The sequence below is a fragment of the Hemicordylus capensis genome, chromosome 10 (assembly GCF_027244095.1).
Source record: "Hemicordylus capensis ecotype Gifberg chromosome 10, rHemCap1.1.pri, whole genome shotgun sequence".
Classification (NCBI taxonomy): domain Eukaryota; kingdom Metazoa; phylum Chordata; class Lepidosauria; order Squamata; family Cordylidae; genus Hemicordylus; species Hemicordylus capensis.
The window spans coordinates 2,184,922-2,211,578 of NC_069666.1; the positions used below are offsets into that span (position 1 = coordinate 2,184,922).

General features: G+C 49.7%; 1 protein-coding gene across 3 annotated transcripts in view; it reads right to left on the minus strand.

Annotated features, from left to right (window-relative positions):
- MAP2K1 (mitogen-activated protein kinase kinase 1) overlaps nt 1-26,657 on the minus strand; it is a 32,021-nt gene that overhangs the window by 2,139 nt on the left and 3,225 nt on the right. For 2 of the 3 annotated variants that reach the window (XM_053272208.1, XM_053272207.1), the window contains exons 2-10: nt 15,485-15,695; nt 14,386-14,532; nt 10,075-10,152; nt 8,943-8,994; nt 3,788-3,912; nt 3,034-3,241; nt 2,586-2,650; nt 730-791; nt 27-72 (exon numbers count right to left, since the gene is read on the minus strand). In XM_053272208.1, coding sequence (XP_053128183.1) covers nt 27-72; nt 730-791; nt 2,586-2,650; nt 3,034-3,241; nt 3,788-3,912; nt 8,943-8,994; nt 10,075-10,152; nt 14,386-14,532; nt 15,485-15,695 — 994 coding nt within the window. The remainder of the gene's footprint in view (nt 1-26; nt 73-729; nt 792-2,585; nt 2,651-3,033; nt 3,242-3,787; nt 3,913-8,942; nt 8,995-10,074; nt 10,153-14,385; nt 14,533-15,484; nt 15,696-26,657) is intronic. The other variant, XM_053272209.1, reaches the window with a different exon arrangement.

Genomic DNA, 26,657 nt, shown 5'->3' on the forward strand with positions numbered 1-26,657 from the left:
AGAAAATGGAATGTGCTGCCACTAACCATAAGCTGCTTGAGATCAGCCCTTTCTGCTGGGTTCTTGATCAAGCTGTTGTAAAAAGAAGAAGAAGAAGAGAATCACCTCCTTGTGGCAATTTCCATTCTCCTCTCAACATATTTCACCAGTAAGTGGAGGCAAACGCAACACCCGCCCCCAGCCCATTCCACCTCAACCAGGCCTCCCGTCCCCAAACGACAGGTCTGGGAGGATGTCCTTGCACAACTGCTCATTTCTAACAGGGGTTCTAGAGAAGACTGCCCCTGGGCTGGGCCTCACGTTAAGTTAGTGGGAAGGCGGCAGGCCACTGGGATTTTTCATTTCATGCACTCAAATATCTCAGCCCTGCCTACTTAGAAACCTTTCCAAGCAAAGAAAGAAAGCAGAGAGGGGGAGAGTGTTTTAAAAAGTACACCTATATGCCCCTTTAAAAAATTTTTCCTCTGAATTCCACCCCCCCATTCACTTTTATCCTACTTTTGTATAAGTGCACTCAAAGCAGCTTGCAAAATAAATGCCATACAAAGTCATAAACAAATACCAAAGTAGCAAAAAACCCGACATAAAAACAACTAAAACAGCATAGAAAGCCAAGCATCAGTACTGCTTTCAGAGCCTGCCTGAACGCAGGAAGAGAGCAAGCCTGTTGGATCTCTCCAGGGAGGAAATTCAGTAACTGAAAGTGAACCACTTAAGAAGGGAACTCACCATTTGTTCACAAAATCCTGGAATTCTGGACTGAAGACTCCGCTGGGCAGCTTTGGAGGTGGCTAGAACAAAGCATGGCAAAGCGAATGGACTAAATGTTGCCACCAACGCCATCTTGGAGGCTTCTAGCTCACACGGTAGCTCTAAGGCTTCAGGCTGGCAATGCAGAGGCATGCATTTGATACCAGTCGGGGATGGGGTTTCGAGAGCACACTGAGCTTTTTGGCAGACAGAGATCAGGTGCATTCACACCCGGGACTTCCGGAGGGAAAAGGCTCAACTTGCATTTCACAACTCATGCTGGGGTGCCAAATTATTTTGTCCTAAACTTGATTTGCATAGAAATCCAAAGGGCACACCCAATTATTTTTCTTGAAAACCAATGGGGCATATTGCATTTCAGAGGATCGGAACAGATGAAAACACCATCCACCCCCATGCCTGAAGTGGAACCTTTCCCACTATGTCCAGGCCACAGCCAGCGAGAAGCAAGGATCCGAACCACTAAATATTTGGGTTCCGCTCAAATGTTTGAAGACTAAATGTTTCTAAGACTAACTTTGAAAAGTGGCCCAGCAACTGGCTTAGATATTTTTCATGTGGCCGATTCTTAAACTTGGGTCCTCCGATTTTGTTGTCGGACTACAACTCCCATCATCCACAGTCACAATGGCCAGGCAATTGTGGCTGGGGATGATGGGAGTTGTAACCCAACAACAAAATTGGGGGACCCAAGTTTGAGAATCCCTTCACTATTCAATTTTAGAAAAATACTTTTGAAAACTTGGGGTTAAAACCTTTGGCGGGGGGGGGGGGGGGAGAAACTAAAATTAAAATACATATAACAGGAAGGGGGGAAATAGGAAAATAAAACAATCCTACAACTGCAAGCAGAATGCCTGAATTACTTATTTTGAAAAGATTTGCATTACTTGTGTTTCAATAATTTGCTTTAGGTTCTAGGGAACCAAGAGAATTTAGACTGGGTTCAAGTTACATTTCATGGGGGCGGGGAGGAGTCTGAAATGGTTTTGGGTTTGAGCAAGTTCTGCTTCCTGGCTACCAGCAGGGATCAACCAGATGCACCACCCAGATACCTTTTGGTAAGTAATGATCCTCAGGAAGAAGAATCTCCCGGTTCCTTGTACCTTCCGGTCATTGACTTCTGAGTGGTTACTCAGTGTTAGGTGGCAGAGAGCTTTTAATCCTTCCAGTTAACCAACACTCACTGCATTTCGAGGCTGGGAATGCAGATTTACTGTTGCCACAGTCACCGGTTTTTGCACACATGTTTGACGATGCCAAAGGTCATGGACTTGCAGTGCGGTTTTGAAACATGTGATTTCCCTTTTAAATGGCACAACTGCACACAGAAGCAGTTGCGATTCCACACGTAAGAGATAAGGAGGGAGGGCTTGAGCAAAAAACCTAAGTTGGAGAAGAGGGGAGTGAGTGTCTGCTGAGAGGAGCTGGGTAGGGCATCCCATTGCACCCAGCATTTTAACGAGGTCGGAGGAAAAGCCAAACTGCCCAGCTCCTCTCTTGCAGACAGTCACTCCTGCGCCTCCTACCTAGGTTTCCGCTAGCAGACGATCAAACGTCGGGTGCACACACATCTCCCAGATGCCTTAAAAAGACAGAGGCGAAATACAGGTTCCTTCTTGTTACATACAGGGGGAGTCGTCTTGCATTCAGAGTCCCCTTTCTTCTGGTTATACCTGTATTTACCCAAAAGAAAAGGGACTCTGAACGTAAGACAACCCCCCCATATTTAACAAGAATCATCTTGGATTTGGGTAAATATGTTACTTAGTTCACGAGAGCCAAAGCACAGAGGGGGAGACCAACGAGCTTACCTCGTTGACGATGTAGTCCAGGAGTTCAAAAATGGCCATGGGCGGTCTACTGTCTGAACCATAGGCTGAAGGGTCAGAGGAGAGGGTGGGCATTAAGAAGACAACTCCCTTCAGTTTGAAAGTCTTCAGTAAGCTCAATCATCCCAAAAGACATCTCTCGATGGTAGTGCTCAAATACTCAGAAGAAATTCAGTTTATCAATTGCTTTTGAAATGCTTTTGAGTATTTGCAATTAGTATTTGCAATTAATTGCTACTTTTGAAAAAAGTATGAAATGACTACTTAAACACCCAGTAGTAGGCGGATAACATATCTACCCAGTGGTCTGTGAATCTCCAGTGCTTGCCTGGGCCTACACCTACCCAAGTGGGGTTGGGATAGAACAGACTGCTTAGCTCACTGGCAGCCCCGCCCCCTCCACTGAGCCTGCACTGGACTGTTCCCTTACCACTCATTGGCCGGCCGGGCGTTCTTTGCCGAGGCGACGTCTCCAAGACAGGGGAATCGCCCCCAATGGGACACCCAAACATGAGCTCCAGTTCCTTCGAATCTGGCGGGGGGATGGGGTACCTGCCGATCGCCATTTCTACCAGAGACAGCCCCATGCTCCAGATGTCCGACTGTACCGAGTAATGAGTCCCTTGTAGTCGTTCCGGCTACAGGCACGAAATGACAGAAGACAGAAAACAAGAAGCCCTCAAGTACACACTGAAAGATGGGAGCTGGCTGAAAATGGCAAGGTGGATGGGAAACCTCGGCCATAACCTGGGGGACGTGATGAGGAAAAAGCAGCGGCCAATTGAGAGGTTGGATTCCGCTGGCTCAGTCAGGAATTCATTCTTCTTTTCTCCACCTCATCTTTGCAAGAGGCCCCAACGGACAGGTGCAAGAGAGAAGGAGGCTGTTCTCTAAAGCGCATCAGAGGAGCAGCCAGCCAGGAGACGAGAGCCATGTGCAGTCTTACACAAGCAGGACTTCTGGCTCCAAGTTAGTGCACAACCCACAATGCAGAGTCACAGGTGACAGTTGCACGATCTACTACACATGCATATTACATGTGCGTCCAGTGGTCACACACGGAGAATCTCCACAAGGACTACACCCATCCAAATCCCAACATGAGAGTGCTCTGCACAGGCATTTTGCAATGTGAGAACTGAACGGACACAGTGCAAGCTCAACGGATTATCATCTGTACTTACGGACATGTAGGACCTGGTGCCCACAAAGGAGTTGGCCATTGAATCTATCAGTTGCCCACTGACACCAAAGTCACAAAGTTTGATCTCGCCTCTAGAGTTGACCAAAATGTTGGATGGTTTCACATCTGCAGGGGGAAATGAATTAATATCATTTCAGGCATTTCTGCCATGTCTTTCCATCTCGGATGCTCATTATAGACATGAAGGAAATGTGGCAGTGGGGAGGGGCTGAAGAAATGTGGATAAATAAGGCTTCCTTTTTCTTGCTCTTCTTTGGCCTTCCAAGTGAGCTCCGTCAGACACACCCCATCAGAACTTCCCTCCTCATAACAATTTTCTATGGGGAAACCCGAGATAAAGACCATTGACAAGGCATCCCATAACCTGATTACTTATGACCCTCTGGAGAGGCTTTATCCAAATTGCTCCTTTTTAGACGTGTTAGAAATCATGGTGGGTTTGCAGTAACCTGCTGTGGTGGTCCAGCCACCAAGGGAGGGGTGTGTGTGATTCTGCATCCATCTCTTCAGCAAGCACTGAGGCTGAAGCCCAATACTCCCTGAACAACCTACATGTCACACCAATTCTCAGCCAAGGGGTACGAACGGTGCAGGCAAACACAGCACTGCTTCTTTCCCATAGAGGATGTGATTCAACAGAGGCAGTGAACACATGTCCTGTACAGAGATGTGAAGGCCTGGGGTTAAAAAAATGGGGGACACACACACAAAAGTGGGTTCTTTGCCCCAGACAAGCAACACATTTGCAGTAGCGAATTCATGGGACAACCAAGTAACACGAGGTTCTCTAAAGGGAATCACAAAACAATGGGATCTGCAGACTGGAGAAACCCAACATCCATCACGCCCTGGACCTCTCTGGGCAACTCAGGCCCACTGGATCATTCCACTGGAAGAGGCTGGCTGAAGGTGGCCAATGAGTCTCTGACTAACTGCAAAGCCAAGTTGCGCTGTTGGGGGGCGGTGGGGCGGGGGGGGGGGGAGACACGTGCTTATATGGATCGCGTCAACATGAGTGGATAGAGGCAGCTCAGCTTCCTTAAATGAAGGCAGCTGGTAACCAGGCAACTGAAAACTGACTATTTATGAATGCTCAAGTACTGGGAGACGCTCTTTTCATCTGTTCTCCTGTAGGCGTAGCACACGCCACTCTGCAGAACAGAGCACTTATCCAGTCATTAGCACTGCATTAAGCCTTTTTAAATAGGCAGCCATATCTGCAATCAATTCTGCTGCTAAATAGGTAGATTTTTTTTAAAAGGAAAAAGCAGGCAGGGGGGCATGGAAAGGAGTGCGTTTCTATTTTTTTAAATTAAAAATTCTGGTGTGAAAAGTCCCCATTGACTATGATTGCAACAAATATTTATATATCACTTTTCAACAAATGTTCTCGAAGCAGTTTACATAGAATTTTTTAAAAAGATGGTTCTCTGTCCCCCAAAAGCTTACAATCTAGTAACATAGAATGACTTCTAGGAACACAGGAAGCTGCCTTCTACCGAGTCAGACTGTTGGGTCATCTAGTTCAGTATCATCTACACTGACTGACAGCGGCTTCCCAAGGAACCAGCTGGAGCCTCTCCCAGCCCTACCTGGAGATCCTCGCAGGGAGTGGACCTGGGGCCTTCTGCAGGCAAGCAGATGCTCTACCTGGAGCTCCAACTATGGCCCCGCCCCGAAGAGGAATATCTTCCTGGGCTCACACATGTAGTCTCCCATCCAAATGCAAACCAAGGCAGACCCTGCTTAGCAAAGGGGACAATTCAGGCTTGCTGCCACAAGACCAGCTCTCCTCCCACTGCTAGACCCTAAACTGGAAATTAAAATAAGGCTGCAGTCCTAAGTGTGCTTATTGAAGGTTAACTTCATCGAAGCCAACAGGATCTAACTCAGAGAAAAGATGCACAGGGTTGGAGGGTTGATGTGAAATGCAGCTATTTCTCTTTCAAGGCCTCTAACGCGAGGCAAAGCTTCCCCCACCCAAGGGCACGTTTCTCCTTCTTTGCCTTCCCACATGTCTCTTCCTGCTGTTGCCACTGGTGGATGCTATAGGGAAGAAAACTCCACCGAGACCTTTCCCCTCCAAGCCTGTCTGCTTGGCACTTCCAGACGAGGAGTGCTGTCTGCAGACTCGCTCAAAGCAAAGCAGTTTCCCCCACCCCCTTCCTCTGTTGCCTCTCCTGTCTCATTTTCTAGATTGTAAGCCCCTCAGGGCAGGGACCTGTCCTCTCATTCCCTGAAAAGCACCACCTATATTGATGGTGCCAGTAATTAATTAATTATTATTTATTCTTAAGCAATGCAGGTGATAGGGTGTGGGGTTAGGGTGCCCCAATGCGGCCCGGCTGGCCTGGTCCCCATCTCCCACCCCATGGCAAGTTTGACCACACACACACACAGAGTGTGCGCTTAGCATCTCTGTATCATCCTCTGCAAGACGCGCCGAGGAGCTGCTTCTCTCCCTCGCCTCGCCCCTGCTCAGCTGTCAGGACGTCCCGGGGGTTTATGGCTGCAGACCGAGCTGGCGGAGAGCCCAAGTCCATGCAGTCAATTAGACTCCGACAAGAGAGTGCCGGCTGGCCCTTCATGGCTCCCTCGTCAGCACCCAGGCCCCAGCGCTCTCCAGCCAAGGCTGGGCCCTGGAAGAGCCAGGCTTCCGCCACGCCTTCCTTTTGGAGACAGCCAAGCCAGGGCCTGCAACGGAGCCGGTCTCTTGTTTTCACACGGGGGAGGCTTTTGCATGAACCGCACTGCCCCGTCCCGCCCCCCACATCCGCCTTGGGAAAAGTAAAGCTGACTGCTGTTGCTGAGATCGTGCTGCCAGAATTAGATCTGCAGAAGTCCCAGCATGATTGAATGCTCTGTATTGGGGGGGGGGGGAGTGGGGGCTGGCTGGCCCCAGGGGCAACTTCCAGTGGCCCACCATTCTTGGCTAAAAGCTTTCACAGACGCCTTTTAAAACTGGAGACAGAGCAGGTCTGCTTAGATTCAGGAAAGTCCACTCAGTTCATTTGCACAAGACAGGCCTGGAGATGTCTGAGCCATTTCCTTAAGTGCCATAAGAAGGAAGGGCCATAACTCAACGGTGGCAGCGCACTTGCTCTGCACACAGGAAGACCCTGGCAGCATCTCCAGGTCGGGCTGGGGAAGACCCCTGAGAGCTGGAGAGCCGCTGCCAGTCAGTGTAGACAACCCGGAGCTAGATGGACCAAGGGTCTGACTCAGCAGAAAGAGAGGCACCTAGGAAGCTGCCTTCTCCTGACTGCCCTGCAAGCTCCATGGGGCAGAGACTTCGACCCTCTGAAGCACCCTCCATCTCACTGGCACACGATATGACCATTGATTTAGTAACAGGTCAGTTCAAGCAACCGGAGTGACCGGACGAGACGTGTGTGTGTTTCTAGATGTCTGCCCTGCTTTCCCTGGAGCTTTTTACCTCCTCCTCCTCCTCCCTGGAGCGCTCTCTGCTCTTATTGATCGGCACTGCCCAACACCCAATAATGGCTGGCAGGAAGAGGCAGGTTGGCCCTGGCACTTTTTTTTCACGAGATTGACTTTCAAAAGCAGCAGTTGGGCATTCATAAACGCCCAGCCGCGCTGCACTCCAGGGGCCCATGGAGGCAGCATGTGGCAACAGAGACCCGCATCGCCCTTAGCCAGGCAAAGCGTCACACGGCATCTGGAAGTGGGAATTGGTTTCTTAAAGATCAAGTGGCCTGAAGTGGTCTCTAGCAGAAAGCAGCAGCTGGACATGAGCAAAGCTGCCTGTAAGTAATAATACAGACCAATGCCCATTTCTCTCCCTGCCCTCGCACACACTCCAGAAGCTGCCTTAAACTGAGCCAGACCCTTGGTCCATCTAGCTCAGGATTGTCTCCACACTGACTGGCAGCGGCTCCTCCACGGTTTCAGGCAGGAGCCTCTCCCAGCCCGACCTGGAGATGCTGCCAGGGGACTTCCCACATGAGAAGCAGATGCTCTGCCTCTGAGCTACGGCTCTATCCCACACACCGGCCCTGGGGACACTTCAACAAATGCCTCGACATATTCTCATGGTTCTAAAATCAGGATATATGAACAGCCTTGCTGGATTAGACAACCCAGCCTCCTATTTTAACCATGTCCAGTCAGATGCTTCCAGGGACCACAGAATTCAGTTTATTTATCATGTGTTTATCTCGTATTTTCTCCAAGGAGCTTCGAGAGGCTGTGCATGGACACCCCTCCCCATCTTATCCTTACAACCACCCTGTGAGGTGGGCTGAGCGGAGATATAGTGACTGACCCAAGGTCAGCCAATGATCACTGGGTGAGATGCAGGAGGCTGAGAAAGGTTTCCAGCTCCCCGAGCATATGCCCCCAGGTGCCCTCTTCCTCAACTCCAAACGCAGGCCCCCAAACCCATTACTTTGCACTCGGCCTTGGCTGGTGGACCTTGAAGTTCTACTTAAAAAACTGATTTTACAGCAGTTTTTGCAAGCCTGAAGTCAGTCCATTCCTACACCACACCACACCACGCCGGCTTCAGGCATCTTTTACAGGAGACTCATCCAAATGACGATAAAAAGGGTCCCCACCCAAGTTTGGGAGATGGGCACACTCCAGCTTCCTGCTTGTGTGAGAGTTAAAAAAAAAAGGTAGGAGGCATGAGCAGCTATTGTCTGCTAGGCGGCAGCTGGGTTGGGGGGCTCCATCCTACCCAGCAACTGTACACGGCTCCTTAACGAGAGAGGAGGAAAAGCTCTCCCCGACCCAGCAGGCAAATGCCTTCTGCCCGTGCCTCTGACTTTGCTCATCACTCACCCATGAGCACGCACAGCTCCCCAAACTGGGTGGGATGCTTCTCCTACACCTTTCATCATCCATCATGGGAACGAGCCTCGTGTATTTCAGGATATTGGTTCCTAATCAGGACATGGGTGGAATGGCTCAACAGGAAAACTTACAACATTCTCAATCCTCTGGAGGGGGAAAAAGCCTTAATTGCCAAATACACACAGAGAGAATAGTTATGTCCACCATATAGCTAGACTATGTTGAGAAAGGCAAGCATAAGCAATTATTGGCATTCAGAATACACCCAGACAAAAAGAGGGCGGAGAGAAGCTGGGGTGATAACACAATACACTTCTTACCTCTGTGCATGATCTTATGTTTCTCTCTCAGATATGTCAAGCCTTTTATTACCTGCAGCCCAAAACAGAGTTTTAATTAAAACAAAGCCCGCCTCCTCCGCCCCAATATTAGCAAAACAAAAACTGCAAGTTGTATATGATTCAAAGAAGAGATTAGAGGAGAAGAAAACTCTGCCCCACTGCATAACCTGACCTGCCGCAAAGCAGGAATGATGACCCCATGCACTTGGAATCACAGACAAAAACAAGGCTTGCCCCTCAACCAAGCAAAGAATGACGACCATCAGGTCCATCCCTCCCCAGGTTTCATGGGGCCATCCCATGAAACTGATGACCAAGAAATGGAGGACTGACAAAAGGAAGTACTTTTTCCATACAATACATAATCAACCTAAGGAATTCTCTGCCACAAGATGTAGCGACAGCCACCAGCCTGGATGGCTTTAAGAGGGGTCTAGATAAATATGTGGTCTATCAATAGCTAATAGTCTGGGGGCTCTAGGCCCGCTCCAACCTCAGAGGCAAGCCACCTCTCTCAATACCAGTTGCAAGGGAGCAACAGCAGGAGAGAGGGCAGGCCCTCATCCCCCCTGCCTGTGGGCTTCTCAGAGGCATCTGGGTGCGCCACTGTGGGAAACAGGAGGCTGGACTGGATGGGCCTCCTTGGGCCTGATCCAGCAGGGCTAGATCTCCTACCCAGGCTCTGATTCTGTGAACGGGTCTATTTCGTTCATTGCACTGGCAGTATGGGAGACAGAAGAAGGAGACGAAGATGGGAGCGGCCGAGAAGGAGGTCCCTCCTTGTAGGATAAGGCTGTTCAACCCGTGAAAAAGCCCCCCCTGTCCGTAGAAGCCTCTGAGTGACTGCAGCAGCTCTCTCAGTTCTGACAGCTACTACAGTCACTCCTTGAAAGCTCGCTTGCTTCTGGGTTCATACAGAAAAGTCTGTACTTTCTATATGAGATCTCTTTCAGAGGGAAAAGCAACAGAAGCTTGCTCAGGATCTGCCCGGCCCTTTTCGACATGCCTGCAGAGAAGCTTCCCACCAGCTGCCTCTGCCTTCTGGACTTGGGCCTGGAGCCACCGGCTGCATTTGGATTCTGCTTTCTGAATGCCAACACAACATACTTACGGCAATGCTAACTTTCCCCAGAATCTGCTCCAGGATCCTGCCAGCCTTTTTCAGGACTTGATCCAAGGAGCCGCCATCCTAAGAAGAAGAAATGTTTAAACATTCACAGCACTAATCTGTTTACCCTAAAAAGTGTCAAAGATACTCTGAAAAGCCCACAGGAAAAAGACATCTTGACATCTGAGAGCAGAAGAGGAGCAGCTGGGCCTTGCTTGGGATGAAACTCAATGCCAAAAAGGCTGGCAAATTATCATCATCATCATCATCATTATTATTACATTTATATCCCGCTCTTCCTCCAAGGAGCCCAGAGCAGTGTACTACATACTTGAGTTTCTCTTTCTCAACAACCCTGTGAAGTAGGTTAGGCTGAGAGAGACGTGACTGGCCCAGAGTCACCCAGCTAGCTTTATGGCTGAATGGGGATTTGAACTCGGGTCTCCCTGGTCCTAGTCCAGCACTCTAACCACTAAAGCAAGGGAATGACAAACAGAGCCATTCCTTACCCCAAACCTGAGGAGTTAGGAAAAGGGTGCAAATCACTGTACCTTATCCCAGAGGTTCCCAACCTGGGTCCACAGATGGGGAGGAGAGCGGATCTTGCAACAGCAAACATAAATTGTCCCCCTTGCTAAGCAGGTTCTGCCTTGGTTTGCATTTGGATGGGTGGCTACATGTGAGTGCTATTTGCTGTAAGATATTCACCTTAGGGCATGGGGCCATAGCTTTGTGGAAGAGCATCCGCAAGCTTGCATGCAGAAGGTTACAGGTTCACTCCCTGGCATCTCCAGGTAGGCCTGGGAGAGACTCCTGTCTGAAACCTGGGAGAGCTGCTGCCAGTCTGTGTAGACAGTACTGAGCTAGATGGACTCAGTCTATGGCAGTTTCCTGTGTACTGCCTGCCGGTACACGCAGATGCCACACTTCCTTCTCATGCTTTATTAAGATGTGTGCACATGAGTAGCCTCATAAGGAAGCACAGGTGTTGGGGAGGCAAGGTAAGCAAGACATACTCAAGGCCGCACCTGGCTGTAACATTTCCTCTGGAAGCCCACCATGCCTTTTGTCTTATCAGGTCACGATTCAAGATGTTGCACAACACAAGAACAACCTTCCAGAGTTAAATATATGCTGCCGTTGCCAGGAGCTTCAAGAGGGGGGGAAACGGCATAAGCCACATTTATTTTTAGTAAAACACAGACACTGAAGCCAAGAGCGGGCATGAAACAGAGCCCACCTCTGTCAGCTGAGCAGAAACACCCCACCCTCATTTATCCGCAGAAAGCGGAGGGAGCACCCAACTCTTCCACTCGGCAGAAGAGTGGGGTGCCAGGCTCAGCCTTCCTGGGACTGCAGGTTAAGCCCCCCCCACACACACACACGCCCCTTGATTAATGAGGGACAAATGGCCATAGTTCGGATTACATCCAGAAGAGAGCAAGACTCGGGTTTAAACGGTTGCCTGATCAAGAAGCAGACTTGGTGGTCTTGGACACCCGGGGCACCCACAGGGGTGGGTGAGATGGCGAGCTGGGCTGGCCGGCTCACTGGAAGTCGAATGCAAGGCGGCAGCTGGGTACGATGAGCATGCCCGACCCCGATGCCATCCCCAGCTTTTTAGTGAGGTAGGAGGAAGAGCCGTCCTGCCCAGCAGCCGCCTCACAAACCATCGCTCCCCCCAACTCCTGCCTCCTTGTTTGCAAGCCCACAGCTGAAAACCAGGAGTGTACGTGGCTCTCCAACCCCGGCTGGGCGCTTCTCCTCCCTGCCAGCAGTCATGGGAACAAGCCCGGGGGGCATCAGTCTTTGCAAAATAAGGCCAAGTGAGGCATCGGCCAAGGTGGACGATAACGAGAAGACGGAAAGCACGCCGGGAAGTGTGCCTCTTCCTAGGTTGTTCTGAACGTATTTTAAAAGCACTCCAAGCATGTGCAATAACCCAGCTTTGATCTTTCCCAAGTTCTTGGCTGGAACAAACATTTAACACATGGAAACATTTCCCAAGAGGGTTAGTGCTTCACGTAACATTTCTGCTCTGCATAGGTTGTGTTCACCCTGGTGGAACTAAACAAAATGTGAATTCAACCAGAAAGAAATAAGGGCGCAATGGGGCCGTGCAAATTATAACACTCCCGATCCCAACATGCCCTTCTTGTTGCTAAAAGTTGTCGGGGTATTTGCTGCTGCTGTTCTTTTTACTGGGATCAGCTTCTTTGCTTTAAAAAAATCCCTGGACACAGCCATTTTTAGCTCCAGAATGTAATGCCCCCCTTCTCCTCCACTGAGCCTGAAAAGAAACCGTAATGTTCTCTGGCAGCCAGGAGAGAAATGGCTTTAAAAGCTGTCAGAAAAATGCAGGTGGCAAGCTCTCCCCCCGCCCCCCCCCGAATGCTGTGCTTTGATCCCCCTACCTGCTCCAGAGGGAAATCGGCAGGGCACGTCTGCTTGGATATTTATTTACACCTCACCCTTCAGACTGTACTTCCCGGGCAGCTTGCAAAAACCATAACATCCAAACCAAAACTAAAGCATCTGAACAGAGGTGTTGAAGTTCAAATGGCACAACACAGAACACAGGTGTAAAGGCCTGGAGAGACGAAAAGGTCTTTGCTTGGCCCTGGAGAGGCACCGGAGGCCCTTTCCTGGGGAGAGTGTTTCACAAAGAGGGTATCGCCCCCCCCCCAGGCCCTCTTCTCCCCTGTCAGCACTTGCCTCGCCTCAGAGGAGGACCTCCAAGAATGACCTCCAGGCAGAGGAAGTAGGAGACCCTTCAGGCACTGAGGTCTGAAGCACCAAAAGGGTCTCCACAGTCAGCACCAGCACTCTGATCTGGGCCCCCCAAATGGACTGGGAGACAGGAAACGAAGCAGCATCCAGGCAGTCTTGTATCCGACTCCGACTCCTTTCCCTCCTCCTCCTCCTCCACCCATCTCCTTTTTAAGTTCTTGGTTCCTGAAGCTTAATCCTTCTTTTCATACGGATTGCAAAACCAACTTGTTCCAAACCATTCCATGAGGAATATGAACAACAGAAAGGGGAGATATAATGAATGCTTCTTTTCGGGCAGGACAGAAATAGTCAAGAGTAATCTTGCAAATAGCCCCAAAGCTGTTCTCTGTGCAGCATTTGGGTGCGCATGTGAAGTGTGCGACACCCTCCTCTGGGGTAGACAAGAGGGAGGGATCCGACTGACCTTTCCTCACAGAAACTGGGCTCTGAAGAGGAGGCTCCATCTGGCCATAGAAAGGCTGGCAGCTGCCGATAGTGAAGGAGACCTTTTGTACCAACGTTAAAAATAAACGGGGAATATTGCAGGGGAGGCAGGGTCTAACGAAGAAAACCAGTCCAGTTTTGCTACACGTGGCAGATGAAGGGCAAGCTCAGCCCATGCCTCAATCTTGAGACTGCTCCAAGTTTTCTAAGCTGACACCATGACCCAAGATCAAGCCTAGGAGAGGGCTGGGTAAAAAGACAGAGGGCTGCGGGCTACGCCTGCTTGAATTATTTGGGGTGGTGGAGTCGTCACCCTTCCTTTTCTCAGCTTTGAGGGTGCAGACTGGAGAAACCCCTTCACTTAGGAAGAGGCATTCAGCCCTCTAAGGCAGGGATCCTCAACGTTGGGCCCCCAGATGTTATTGGACTTCAACTCCCATAATCCCCAACCAAAGGCCACTGGGGCTGGGGATTATGGGAGTGGAAGTCCACTAACATCTGGGGGCCAATGCTGAGGATCCCTGCTCTAAGGGGAAACCTAGCAACTGTCCCTTGAGGCCCAGAGACAAGAACGGTGGGTGCAGAGAAGTGGGAGCCACACGGCAGCGGGCAAGTAACATGCTTCCACAGCTGGCTACATATTAGTCTGGAGGACTACTGTAGTGCACTCTGTGTGGGGCTACCACTCAACACAAAGCTAGCCCCCAAAGCAGCAGCCGGGCTCTCGCCTGGACCTGGTAGCCAGACAGGCCGTCTTAGGCCAGGGTTGTGTCAGCTTCACTGGCTGCTAACTGGTTCCCAGGCTCCGTTCCAGATGCTGGTCTTGGCCTCTGAAGGCCCTAAGTCGGGGATGCTCAACCCCTTGGGTCAACTCCCCACAGCGCCAGCCACAAGTGGGGAGGTGGGCAGCCCTTAGAGAGCCCTGGCAGAGTAGGGGGACTAGGGTGAGTCCGCTAGTGCAGGAGCCCCACCAGCCCCTTTAAGGGGTGTGCAGGGCCCTGGGCGGTCGCTCTGCCCTAAGCACAAGGGGCACGCACACACACACACCCACACCCACACACACACCCCGGACCTGAAGGTGGCGACAAAGAGGCTTACCATGTGCTCCATGCAAATGCTGATCTCCCCATCACTGTAGAAGGCGCCGTAAAAGCCCACTATGTAGGGGGAATTGCACTCGTGCAAGACCTGCAGCTCACGGATGATCTGGTTCCGAATCGCCGGCTTGATCTCCAAGTGAATTAACTGCAGAACGACACATCGCCAGCACGGGGTTTAATGGGCCTTCATGTGATAATGCAAAAAGCATCAGAGGCAGTGTGGTATAGTGGTTAAGAGTGCTGAACTAGGACTGGGAAGACCCACGTCCAAATCCCTATTCAGCCATGAAACTCACTGGGGGTCAGTCTGGGCCAGTCCCGTCTCTCTCAGCTTAACCTACCTCACAGGGTTGTTGTGAAGATAAACATAACCATGTACACCACTCTGGGCTCCTTGGAGGAAGAATGGGATATAAATGTTAATAAATAAACAAACACACACAGGATGAAGCCATAGCTCTGTGGCAACGCATCTACTTTATATACTTTAGGTCCGTGGTTCAATCTCTGACAGCCTCTCCAGACAGGGTTGGGAAAGACCTTGGAGAGCTGCTGCCAGTCTGTGTGTGCAATACTGAGCAAGATGGACCAAGGGTCTGACTCGGTCAAAGGCAGCTTCCTCTGTTCCTAGGACTGTCCCAAGAGCAGGGTGGAATCTTGAGGCTGCTGGGGAATGCCCCCTACAATCTGAGCTTCCTTCTAGAATCATTGCCTGTCCTTAAAAGCTGAAATGCCAGCCAGGACTGGGTGTGGTGGGGAGGAAATCTAAGACACAGAGGATCCAGTCAGCGACCAATTCCCCTGGGTAACCCAGTTCAGAAACTGAGAGAGATATGGCAAGGGAGATCTGCAAAAACGGAACCTGGGCCTAGCTAGCCCTCTGCTTCCCAGGGCCCGCATTCCGGTGGGTCTGTGCATACATGGCTGCGTTCTGCAAGCAAAGAAGTCAGGCCACAGACTTTGGGGAGGGTTTCTGTGTACAAAACATCCAAGAGCCACTTGCAAAAATGTGCCGTTCCCAGGCTGACCGAGGGCAGGCTGGTCAGTGGGGCACCGCCTGAAGTGTCCGAAGCACCGCTAAGGAGAAGGACACTCACCTTCCTCGCCATGATGAGGCCAGAAGGCTTGTGGGCCACCTTGAAGACCACTCCACCATTGCCAGCACCCAGTTCACTGATCTTCTCAAAGTCGTCGTCCTTCAGCTCCCCGACTTTTTGTTTCTGGGTGAGGAATGCCTCAAGCCGTTTCCGTTGCTGCTCGTCCAGTTCCAGCTCTTCCAGCTTCTTCTGCAGGGCTTCTAAATTTGTCCTGTGCAGCAAGGAGAGAGAAATCAGGAAAACGGCCATTAACGGACTGGAGACAGAAGAGGAATCATGGCCCAGCAGCTGCCCGGCGTGCTTGCTGGGTGCTGAATCCCACACAAGACCAGATCTTCTCCCTCTCCTAAATCTAATCTAGCCATGAATTGGGCCGGGGGGGGGGCGGTTATGGGGGCTGGATTGGGGCCACAACACAGGAGAGAGTTTATTCCCCAACCCTTTCTCCCCATGCCGATTCCCCAGTACAAAACTGTCCTTTTCTTGAAGCTGCTATTAGCTGGCCAAAGAGAGAGAGTGCAAACATACAGGCAGAGTGTGTGCCTACCAGTCTCCCCCTCTGTGGCTTAGAGCAGCTGAGCAGGGAGGAGGATTCAGATCAGGGTGGCCATGCAGGGGGAAGTGTTCGACCCCTCTCCCCTCCCACACAGCCCCAATCCAATTCCCCTCCCCCTCCCTCAGTGGCTGCAGCCAGTTCAGCCCTAACCTCATGGTGCCTCTTGTCATTTAAGGGCCATACATCAAAATGAGAGCTGTGTGTACGCCAGACTCTTATTATTATCTATTTTTTTTAATTCTGCAACCAGATTGCAGGCAATCTGAATTCTGCACCAAGAAGAGTGGGATTCTGTATCCTATCCATGCATTGTGCAAGCTGGTGCAGTTGCTCGTATTCTACACAAATCCACCCTGTGCTTTTTCCATTTTGCAGAAGTTATTCATAAACCAGAGGGAGGGGTAAGGCATTTTGTAAGGCACGGAAACTGCCCCCCCACCGCCCCCACAGCAACTAGAAATCTTATTCTGCCACCCCTCCAGCGTCTGCGATGTCAGCCGGCATTCACCGCCACTTTGAAGCAGATCTTTGCAACTGTGGGGCCTGTAAGCTGACAAAACCAAACCCAGAAAGCTGAAACTGTCAGGAATCTGAAATCCGAACCCCATACCACATTCTTTGGATTTCCCCCCCTGCACTCCTCCAGAACTGCAGTGTTACACGTAGCCTGCATGCTATGGGCCAGGGGTGGGCAGGCGGGTGGGATTCACTCTGCTTGGCCTTAGAATTCCTGCCGAGTCTGGTCAAAGACCTGGCCGAAGGTAACCACTTACAGGACAGATCAACTATCCAGTCGTGGCAGGGACTTTTCAAAAACAAACTTACAATTTAAGAGTAAGTTGTCTGAGCTGCCTTAAGCACGAAGTCCATTTTAGAGCTGGGAATGCAGAGGCTGAAGACTGCCCATACGTCAAGCAAGCAGGTTTGCTGGGAGGGCTGCAGCCTCTCTGGGCTGCTTTTGTTAGACAACGGAGGGGTGAAAACCCAGGCAGATCCACTGGACGTCACCCAGAGATCTACCAGTAGATCCCCACCAGCCCTGCACCCACCCTCATTAGTGGCAGATATGACACAAGCAGCAACAGGAGAACTCAGTGCCTAAGAACATCTACCAGGCTTCCAGCCAGCCAGCCCTTTGAGACACTGGACTGGCTTCATCCTGGTTTCTTCTCCATCACCCACCAAGTGGCCTCAGCGTTGCCGACTCACATTCCAATGAGCAATCACACCACCTCTGCAGACAGCATGTGCAAGGGAGAGTGTGAGAGTGTGTGTGTGTGTGTGTGTGTGTGTGTGTGTGTGTGTGTGTGTGAGAGAGAGAGAGAGAGAGAGAGAGAGAGAGAGAGAGAGAGAGAGAGAGAGAGAGAGAGAGAGATATGCTTATCTGTGCCAAATCGCAGGCAATTATGCAACTACCAGCACTGTAGGAAAGCTTCTTGCCTGTGCTTTTATCCCCTTCCCCACATAAATAAAACATGTTCATAAATGAAAGGAAAGGAAAACGAGGGGAGCAGAGAAAGGAGCCGAGGTCCCAACCTGGGCGTGCATCAGCAACGCCTCTTTGACTTGCACATTTTGGCGATTGTTGTGCTTGCTGAACTTAAGCCGACTCCCGTGAGCAGCTCCCGTACAAAACTCAGCTTGATCTGCTTCCCTAAGCGGGTTCTGCCAGCAGCAGAGTTGCTGCTGTTTTGCAGTTTCTATCTCCCAAGAACTTTGCAGTGTGTGCGCGCACACACACACACACACACACACACACACACGTACGTACGCATGCACAAAGAGCTCTAATGAGATCCCAAGAACTGTCACCTTTACACCCTGGTAACCAAGAGGAGCATGAACTCAAACAAACCAGCACTTCTATGTTAACCGTTGCTTATGGGATGGGAATGTCATTAAATGGGGTTTTGTCAGAACTGCATTAGGCAAGATCCCACACACTGCCTTGCTGCAGCTCAGTCTCTGGGCCACGATGTGCATTAGGACAGAGGCCCAAACCACACCATGACGGGCTTGAAGGGAACCTTTCAGCTCTCCAGCAGCAAACCAGTTGCCCATAGGGCTCAGTAATAGAACATACCTTTCCTTTTGTTTACTTATTGATTACATTTCAGCTATGCAGCTTACATAGTTGCATTTATCCTCACAACAGCCCTGTAAGGTAGGCTAGGCAAAGAGAGAAGTGACCAGCCCAGAGTCATCCACTCTAGGGGAAGCCCACGGATTTCATGGCTGAATGGGGATTTTAACTCGGGTCTCCCTGGTACTAGTTCAACACTCTTAAGAACAGCCCTGCTGGATCAGGCTCAAGACCTATCTAGTCCTGCATCCTGTTTCCTACAGCGGCCCACCAGATGCCTCTGGGAAGCCCATGGTCCTCCAGCGGTTCTTGGACTACAACTCCCATCATCCCCAGTCACAGTGGCCAGAAGCCAGGGTTGATGGGAGTCATAGGCCAACATCTGCAGGAGGACCCCAGTTTGACACCCCTGCTCTAACCACTACACCACACTGCATCTCAGACGATCCCAGCTTCACTCTCCAGCATTCCCAGGAACAGACCCTGGATTTCAGGGCTGAGAAAGATGCCTCTTAGCTGGAGAGCTGCTGCAAGTCAGGGCAGATAACAGTGAGCCAGACAGATCAATGGCCTGACTCGGGATAAGACCGCTTCCTATGTTTGTATATAACCACCTGTGCAAATGCATTTCACAGGTCTGAGGGCTAGTAACCTTCTTAAAAAAATAAGAATTTGTGTTTTGAGGTTGCCATTTATGTTAAAGACACAGGATTATGAGTTTCTGCGCCACGCTCCAACAGCACGCTTGTTGCAGAACATGACCACCGCGGGTGGGGTTTTCCTTGCCAACCCGCAACACTGCCTGTTATCCGAATTCGGCCCCTTTAAGACAATAAGGCAGAGCTCCTCTCTCGCATGCCACTGCAAGACAACGGAAGTGTCAGATTCATTTTTTTAAAAGGCAAGAGAGAGATTGGGTAGAACAGCTGCCTTCAGCCGCATCTTTATCTTGGCAATCAGAAGGCAAAACTAGAACAGGAGCAGAGAGTTTGCACTACTATCTCACGGCAGTAAACAGTCACACGTCAGAGCAAGATGATGATGCCTTTCCTGCCCTGGCAGTGCTCCGATAACGAGAGGCGTATCAGCAGCTCCTTCAAGCACATCTGCTGGCAGACCCACCTGGTCAGCTGGACGCTTTGGCCAAGGAGGAGGCAGCCAAGCCAAAGGACCCCGGAGCACCCCCAGGGACCACTCGGGCAGCTCCACCGCCACATGGCTGTTTGGCCATGCTTTGGGAGATGCACCATTTCCCATGTGGTCCAACTTCTGCCTTTTTTGTTGTTGTTTTATCAACTCTATTGAGAGGTTTTTTGGTTGGACTTCTGCTTTAACAGAGAGAGACATAAAGGATGTGAAGGCAAAGCCAAAGGAAGGAAGCGGCCTTTCACCGAGCCAGACTATCGGTTCCATAGGGCTCAGGATAGTCTACACAGACTGGCAGCGGCTTCCCCAAAGTTGCAGGCAGGAGTCTCTCTCAGCCCTGTCTTGGAGATGCTGCCAGGGAGGGAACTGGGAACCTTCTCTAAGCAGATGCTCTTCCCAGAGTGGCCCCATCCCCTAAGGGGAATACCTTACCCTGCTCGCAGATGTAGTCTCCCATTCAAATGCAAACCAGGGTGGACCCTGCTTACCAAAGGGGACCAGTCACGCTTGCTCCCACAAGACCCCCTCTCCTCCCATATCCACTATGCACAAGAGTGAAGTTGCTGTCATCATCTGAAGGAGGTTGGAACCCCACACAATTTAACTGGAATCGACGACTAAAGGATAATTAAGCAGGCCTTTCTTCAGGTACCAGCAGCTGCTCTCCCCTGCCAGAAAGATCAGCAACTAAACAGGTATTCTGAATTGTGCCTTTCTTGGGCAGCGTTCTAAATAATACTCTATGCAAAGCAACGGAAAGACAGCTAGAGGCAAAGAACCTTTTCTGGTAGCAAAACAGAGCACTGCTGAATGTTAAACATGCTATTGTTACTTCTTGGGTTACTTCATCTTGAGAAGCAATTAGAAGCTTCTGCTTGAGTCATCATGTAGAAGAGAAGGAATTTTGCCTCCCCGAAGGCATCGAAGGATCTCTTCACACAATGCCGCTACCCCCCTGCCCCAGAAATCCTTCCGACTGCAAATGTTTGAGCAAATCAGATCACGAGCTGCCTCCTACCTTTTCAAAAGGTGACAGGTGTGTAGGTGGAGAGAGGAGTGCTCCTGTCCCTGGGCCTAATCTCCAGATCGGTGTCTTTCACACTGTGCAGTTGCATGCACTTGCGACAGGGAGTGACTTCGTACACCTTGTTCAATATTTAACAAACAACTGCATACACACACCCCGGAATGCTCACGGGCAGCTCCTAATCACACTGAGCAGGCAGGAAAAGCACCCTGTGAAGGAAACCCTTTCCCAAAGAGCAGAGGGGGCTGCCTTCTACCAAGTCAGACCGTTGGCCCATCGGGCTCATTACTGTCTGCACAGACCGGCAGCGGCTTCTCCCAGGTTGCAGGCAGGAGTGTCTCCCAGCCCTACCTGGAGATGCTGCCAGGGACTTGACCTGGGACCTTCTGCATGCCAAGCAGGCACTCTGCCACTATGGCTCCATTCCCAGGAATTCCAGCAACATGGAAGATGAGAGGGTATCTATGCAGAGCAAGGAATCTCAGGTCAAGGCTGCACACAAGTGCTCTGCAGTAGCTACTTTTTCTGTATTTTGAACAGCAAGAGTTGATTTCTAAAGAAAAAGGTACAGGAGCAAAAGCCCCTGCCTGCAGGCCAAACACTCTTTGACCTAGAAATCTTTCGCTCTAATCTCAGAAGTATGGGATTTGGCTGTGGCACAATTTGGTATTACTTCACCATCTCCCAGTGCAGAGATCCAGCTCTTTGGGGAGTGGGGGGTGGGTGGGTGGAATAGGTTAGGGGCTTATTAGGTCTTGTGAAGACCTTCTTAAAATTAAACCCTGAGTAAGGCTTTGATTGAGTGGGACTGGAACATTAGCGACGTTGCAAGGTTCAGAAACACAAACAACAGAATTTTATATTCTCCAAGCTGTTCCTGCAAGCTTCTGTTACCGTAACATTATATAATCAATCCAGTTACCCCAGAATACCTTTCATTAGTAAACAAACCAACTAATTCAAAATTCAGGAAAATGCTACTAATTTTCCTGAGCAACAAAGCAAGAACAAATAACATTTTGTGAACACTTGACAGGCAGGGCTGGAGAAATCCCAAGTGTGCCATCACCTGGGTTCTGACAATTTTGACACTGGCACCTCGGAACTTCAACATTTTCTCAGATGTTATATGACTGGCTCTTCTATCATTTAACTTTGGCTCCTAGGAATCGGAAACTCCCCCTGCCCGCCCCAGAGAAAGCCTCCTCCAGAGAGTGCCAATTTAGATCGTCCGCTTCCCCCAGCATTCCTTGCTGTTGACACTAGAGAGAAGTGCCCCTGATGGACCATCGTAAGACGCGATGAAATCTCTCAGAGAGGTCATAAATTGTGTCACAGCCAGGGCAGGAAAGCCAGCCAACGGCATCTGGTGGAATTTGCTCTTTTCCTGTTCAGACACGGCTGTGGGTCGCTTCCTTCCAAGCCGGTGTTTGCTAGGAATTTCTGAGCGGCAAATGGCCACTTCCTTCCCAAACAGCTGCAGACTGCAGCTGACAACATGCTCTCGCCTGCCATTTGTGTGTCCTCAGATGCAACCCTTGGGGGCTCCAGTGGACACGAAGGAATCTTTGCCAAACTGGGGGAAGGCAACTTTAAAAGGTTCCAACGAGAGGATCAAGAGGGAAGCTCCTGCAATGAGATGCTTCCCCTCCTGGAGGAGAGGGAGGGGAGAAAACCCAACTGGAAGGGGGAAAGGGCACGGAACCTGCCTGGGCCAAAGAGGAGTTCACCAAAGGAAGTGGTTTCTGACCAGAGGAAACGTGTGTGGCAACTGGCCATGGCAGCAGATGCTAGAGGGAAGCAACAGGGGAGAGTGGCTGTCTCGTGAGCTTCCCAGAGGTCTCTCTCTAGCGCAAGCCTGCTCAACTTGGGCCCCCCCAGCTGTTTTTGGACTACAACTCCCAGAATCCCCAGCCACAGTGGCCAGTAGCCAGGGATTATGGGAGTTGTGGGCCAACATCTGCAGGAGGGCCAAAGTTGAGCAGGCCTGCAGTCTAGCGGCTTGCAGCAAGGAGAACAGCCTGCGGGACGCTGCCAGCCTGTTCCTGCTCTTTAGCATCCTTTGCGGAGAAAGTGAGTGGCAAAAGGGAAGTCTGGGCCTCAGACTCTGGCAACCATTCCCTTCAGAACAGCAGCACAGGGACTGCAGGATGCCGCCACCTTGCTGAAGTGGAGCTGGGCCTGGCCTGGCCAGTGCCTAGATGGGAGACTGCCTGGGAAGGGAACCCTGGGCCCACCACCTTGCACTCCATGAGGAAAGAAAAGCAGGACAATGAGAAGAGAGACGGGGAAGAAGGGGAACTTTCTTACAGCAAGAGTCCGAGAATCACTTTGCCATCTCTTGCTTGCAGTCTGAAGTTTAGTTACTCTTAAAATTAAAAGTCTTCTAAAATATTTGAAAAAACAAGCATATTTGGCTTGAATGTGGCATGAATGAATACAGAACCATGCATGCAAATGTATTGTCTTATATAACAGGGATAAATCCTGCATGCAGCTCATGCATCAACATCTTAAGAGGGCTACAAATGAAATAGAAATGCTTCTGCATATGTGCAGAGGGAAGAGTTGACTTTTGGAAATGCCCCCTTCTCTCTGCAGCCACCTGTGCCTTCCAAAACATGCCCCCAATGGTCCCACAGCCCTCAGGGACATATTTGCAGGAGACACAGGGGGCTGCAAAAGGAAGGTGAGATCACCACAACACAGAAGCATTCCCTGTGCATAACTCTTAGTCTGGATGTAGACCAAGGAATTCAAAAGTGGAAAAAATGAAAGGGGCACAAAAGATGTTCCTTGTCTGGGGTGCAATTTGGTCTAGGGCTGCCCCTATAGCGGATGCTCAGTTTTCAGCAGGGAATGCCATTGCTTTCCAGGGAACTAACTGCATGCATGAAAAGCCTTAAATGGTGTAATAAAGAATGCTGTAGAATTGGCGTCCACACACACACGCACTAAATATTTCAAGAATATAAAAGTTATTGTATCAATCACCTTCAGCAAGTCATCAGAAACCCAGGCCATTCATCAGAGCAGGCATCTGTGTAAGCATAAGAGTGAAATTTATTTAGAAAGACAGTGTGCCTGTGCTCTCGGTTCATATAGGATAAATCAGGAGCTATGCATTTTTTAATAGATGATGAATAAATATTTCACACCTGTGAGCTCTTGAGCACAGCCTGTTCATTTCAGTAGAATTACATAAAAGACTTTCCTGGTAAACTGAGCTCAAAGATTTTCTATTTTGCCACAGGATGAAGTCCAGAATGGCTCATAATTTCTAGATTTTTAACTCATGCAGCAACACAGTAAAAACAGACTCTGAAGTTACTTTTCGTTTTACATTTCTAAATACTGACTCTTGTACGAAGCTCTTTGAAATTTAAAGAGAGAATATTCAATTTCTCCTGAGGCTAGGCTCCTGGCTGAAAAGCTGGCTTGCTACTCGGTACGTGGCGTTGAACAGGGATTTAGCTGGATTGGAGGAGCCTATTTAATAACAAAATGTTCCCTTGTTAGTTTGGAGTTATGTTAAATCCATAATGCCGTACCTATCACATACACCCTGGCACCCAGGTTATCCTGGTCAACCAGGAATGGAAAATGAGACAAATTTTCACACACACACACACACACACACACACACACACACGCACACACGTCTGAAAACTAAATGGATTTTTCAATCACGAAGAGGGCAAAAAGTAGATGAAGCTACAATTACCTTTTAAGGAACAAGAGATACGTTAAAGGGAGACTATCATATTAGCATCTAGCATGAAGTTTTATCTGCAGTAACAACCAGGCACCAATACTGCAAAGATCTGGAAACCCTGGTCAGCAACCAATTCATCCAAGACTAGAGCCATATTTTTAACTGATCGCAGGCTGGAAAGCTCGCCAGATGGGCTGTGCTGCCCACCAACTTGCAGAAGCAGGGATAAAGGCAAAGGTCTCTGCAATCTTCTCTTGCCCAGCATGAACAGCCAAAGCGGTTTGGGCTGAGAACTTCCTTAGCCCTTTCTCTCTGTGCCTTGGCTTTTGCACAGGCCTGAACAGCCAAAGGGCGTAATGGGGAAAGGACTCTGCCAAGGCCCCTGGTCACACTGCAGAAGAGAGAGTTAAAGAAGCGGAGGCTGTAGCTCAGTGGGAGAGAACCTGCTTGGCCAACTGAAGGCCCCAGGTCCTCCGATCTCTGGCAGCATCTCCAAGTGAAGCTGGGACAAGCTCCTCTCTGAAACCCTGCGGAGTCACTGCCAGTCAGGGCAAACAATACTGTCCTCAATGGACCAACTGTCTGATTCCGTAGAAGGCAGTTTCAGGTGAGCCAGTGTGGTGCTAGAATGTTGGACTAGGAAAGGGAAACCCAGGTCCAAATCCCCCCTCGGCCATAAACCTTATTAGGAAACTTTGGGCCAGTAACTTTTCTCTCAGCCTAACCCACCTCACAGGGTTGTTGTGAGGATAAACAGAGAGAGAGGTAGCCTTGCATATTGCCCTGAGCAGCATGGAGAAAGAGTCGGGCAGAAATGTTGATGATAATTAGCATTTGTATGAACACACAATGTGTTGAAGCCTTTTTTTGCCGGTGGTTCAGCTTAGGAGAGAGTGGCAGACATGCATCACAGTATTCATTCAGGAGAGCTGAGCTTGGAGCAGCGGATGAATGGGAATCCTTATAGGGTCAGGATTTGACCTATGGGCCTTGTTGCCAAACCCTTTTTTAGGACTCCACCAGCTCATTTTTCTTATGCATGAAAATTTGCATGGAAGGACTCTGTAGCTTTTAAGAGCGCACACTCAAACTCACAGCACCTTGGAAACCACACCTTCCCTGTGTCATGTTGGCATCTCTATGGTCTGCTGGCAGTGACTTCCTAAGGGGGCTCTCTGCACTGCATATTATGATAATTAAAATTAAATAAACAAACACACACACACAGACAGAGAGAAGAATGTAAGCTGGCTGCAGCCTGGCTCTTGAATCCAAAGTTGTCTTTTGAAAATGTTCTTCAACTTGGGAAAACATTCAATGACCAGGAATCACCATGGGTGTTACCTTAACAGGAGTTATATTTTATTATCATCTCTGAATTTGCCTTTTATTATACATTTTGCACACACCTGGGAGGGAAGGATGGTGAAATTCTAAACAAATCTATGAAGTTATGTACAGCTATTTGAAGCTACTGGTTTTACAAACAAAAGATTGTCTCCTGTGACTCTATTACCTTATGGACTATATGTACACTGAGGGACCTAGCCATCAGCTGATATTTTACTGCATCCATTTTTCTCAAGAGTTAGAGCAAAGAGAGGAAGAAGGTGGACAGTGGCATTTTTGCAACTTCCTGGTCTAAGCAAATCTTGAGAAATAAAGGAAAAAGAAAAAACTATTCAGGAAAGATGCGAAATCGTATTTCTTGTTAAAGTGTTATGAAAGTATCATTTGCAACTCAAGCTCTACACCAGTTTCATCACTGGAGATCTTGGAATAACCTGGCAACTGGAAAAGCTGCAAGCTGAATGAATCACCCTTCATTTCATTTGCAAACTGCATTAGAGACTGAATTCTAAGCCAAGTAATTTCCTGGACTCGGATTTAGCCTGACTCAGGCAAGCCTGAGCACAGGAGGCTGCCAATCATGCAGTCTCTGCATCCCTCAGAAATAAGGGAGGCCTATGCCATTTCCTCTGCCTGGCTCCTCCATGGCTACTAGTCATGATGGAACTACACGGAACCTCCATCTTCAGAAGCATTCTACCTTCATGCCTTGCCTGGAGTCTTCCCAGAGACACTTGACTGGTCTCTGTGGGAAACAGGATGCTGAACTGTAGAGGTCTTTGGGAACTGCCCTGAGCCATTTTTGGAAGGGCGGTATAGAAATTGAATTAATCATCATCATCATCATCAATCAGGGCTCTTCTTATGCACATGTATGAGCTTTCCAGCAAGGATTCACCTTCTGTTGCGAGGGGAGGAGAGCTGGTCTTGTGGTAGTGAGCCTGAACTGTCCCCTTTGCTAAACAGGGTCTGCCCTGGTTTGCATTTAGATGGGTGACTACACGTGAGCACTGTCTAATGTAAGAGACTCCCCATCGGGGATGGGGTCATTGCTCAGTGGCAGAGCATCTGCTTTGCACACAGAGGGTCCCAGGTTCACTCTCTGGCAGCAGTATCTCCAGGCAGGGTTAGGAAAGATCCCTGCTTGAAACCTTGGAGAGCTGCTTCCAGTCAGTTTAGAAAATACTGAGCTAGATGGACCAAGGGTCTGACTCAGGATAAGGCAGCTTCCTATGTTCCGAGGTTTTAAAAAGAGAATTAGATCAGGGGTTCCTAACCTTGGGTCCCCAGATGTTG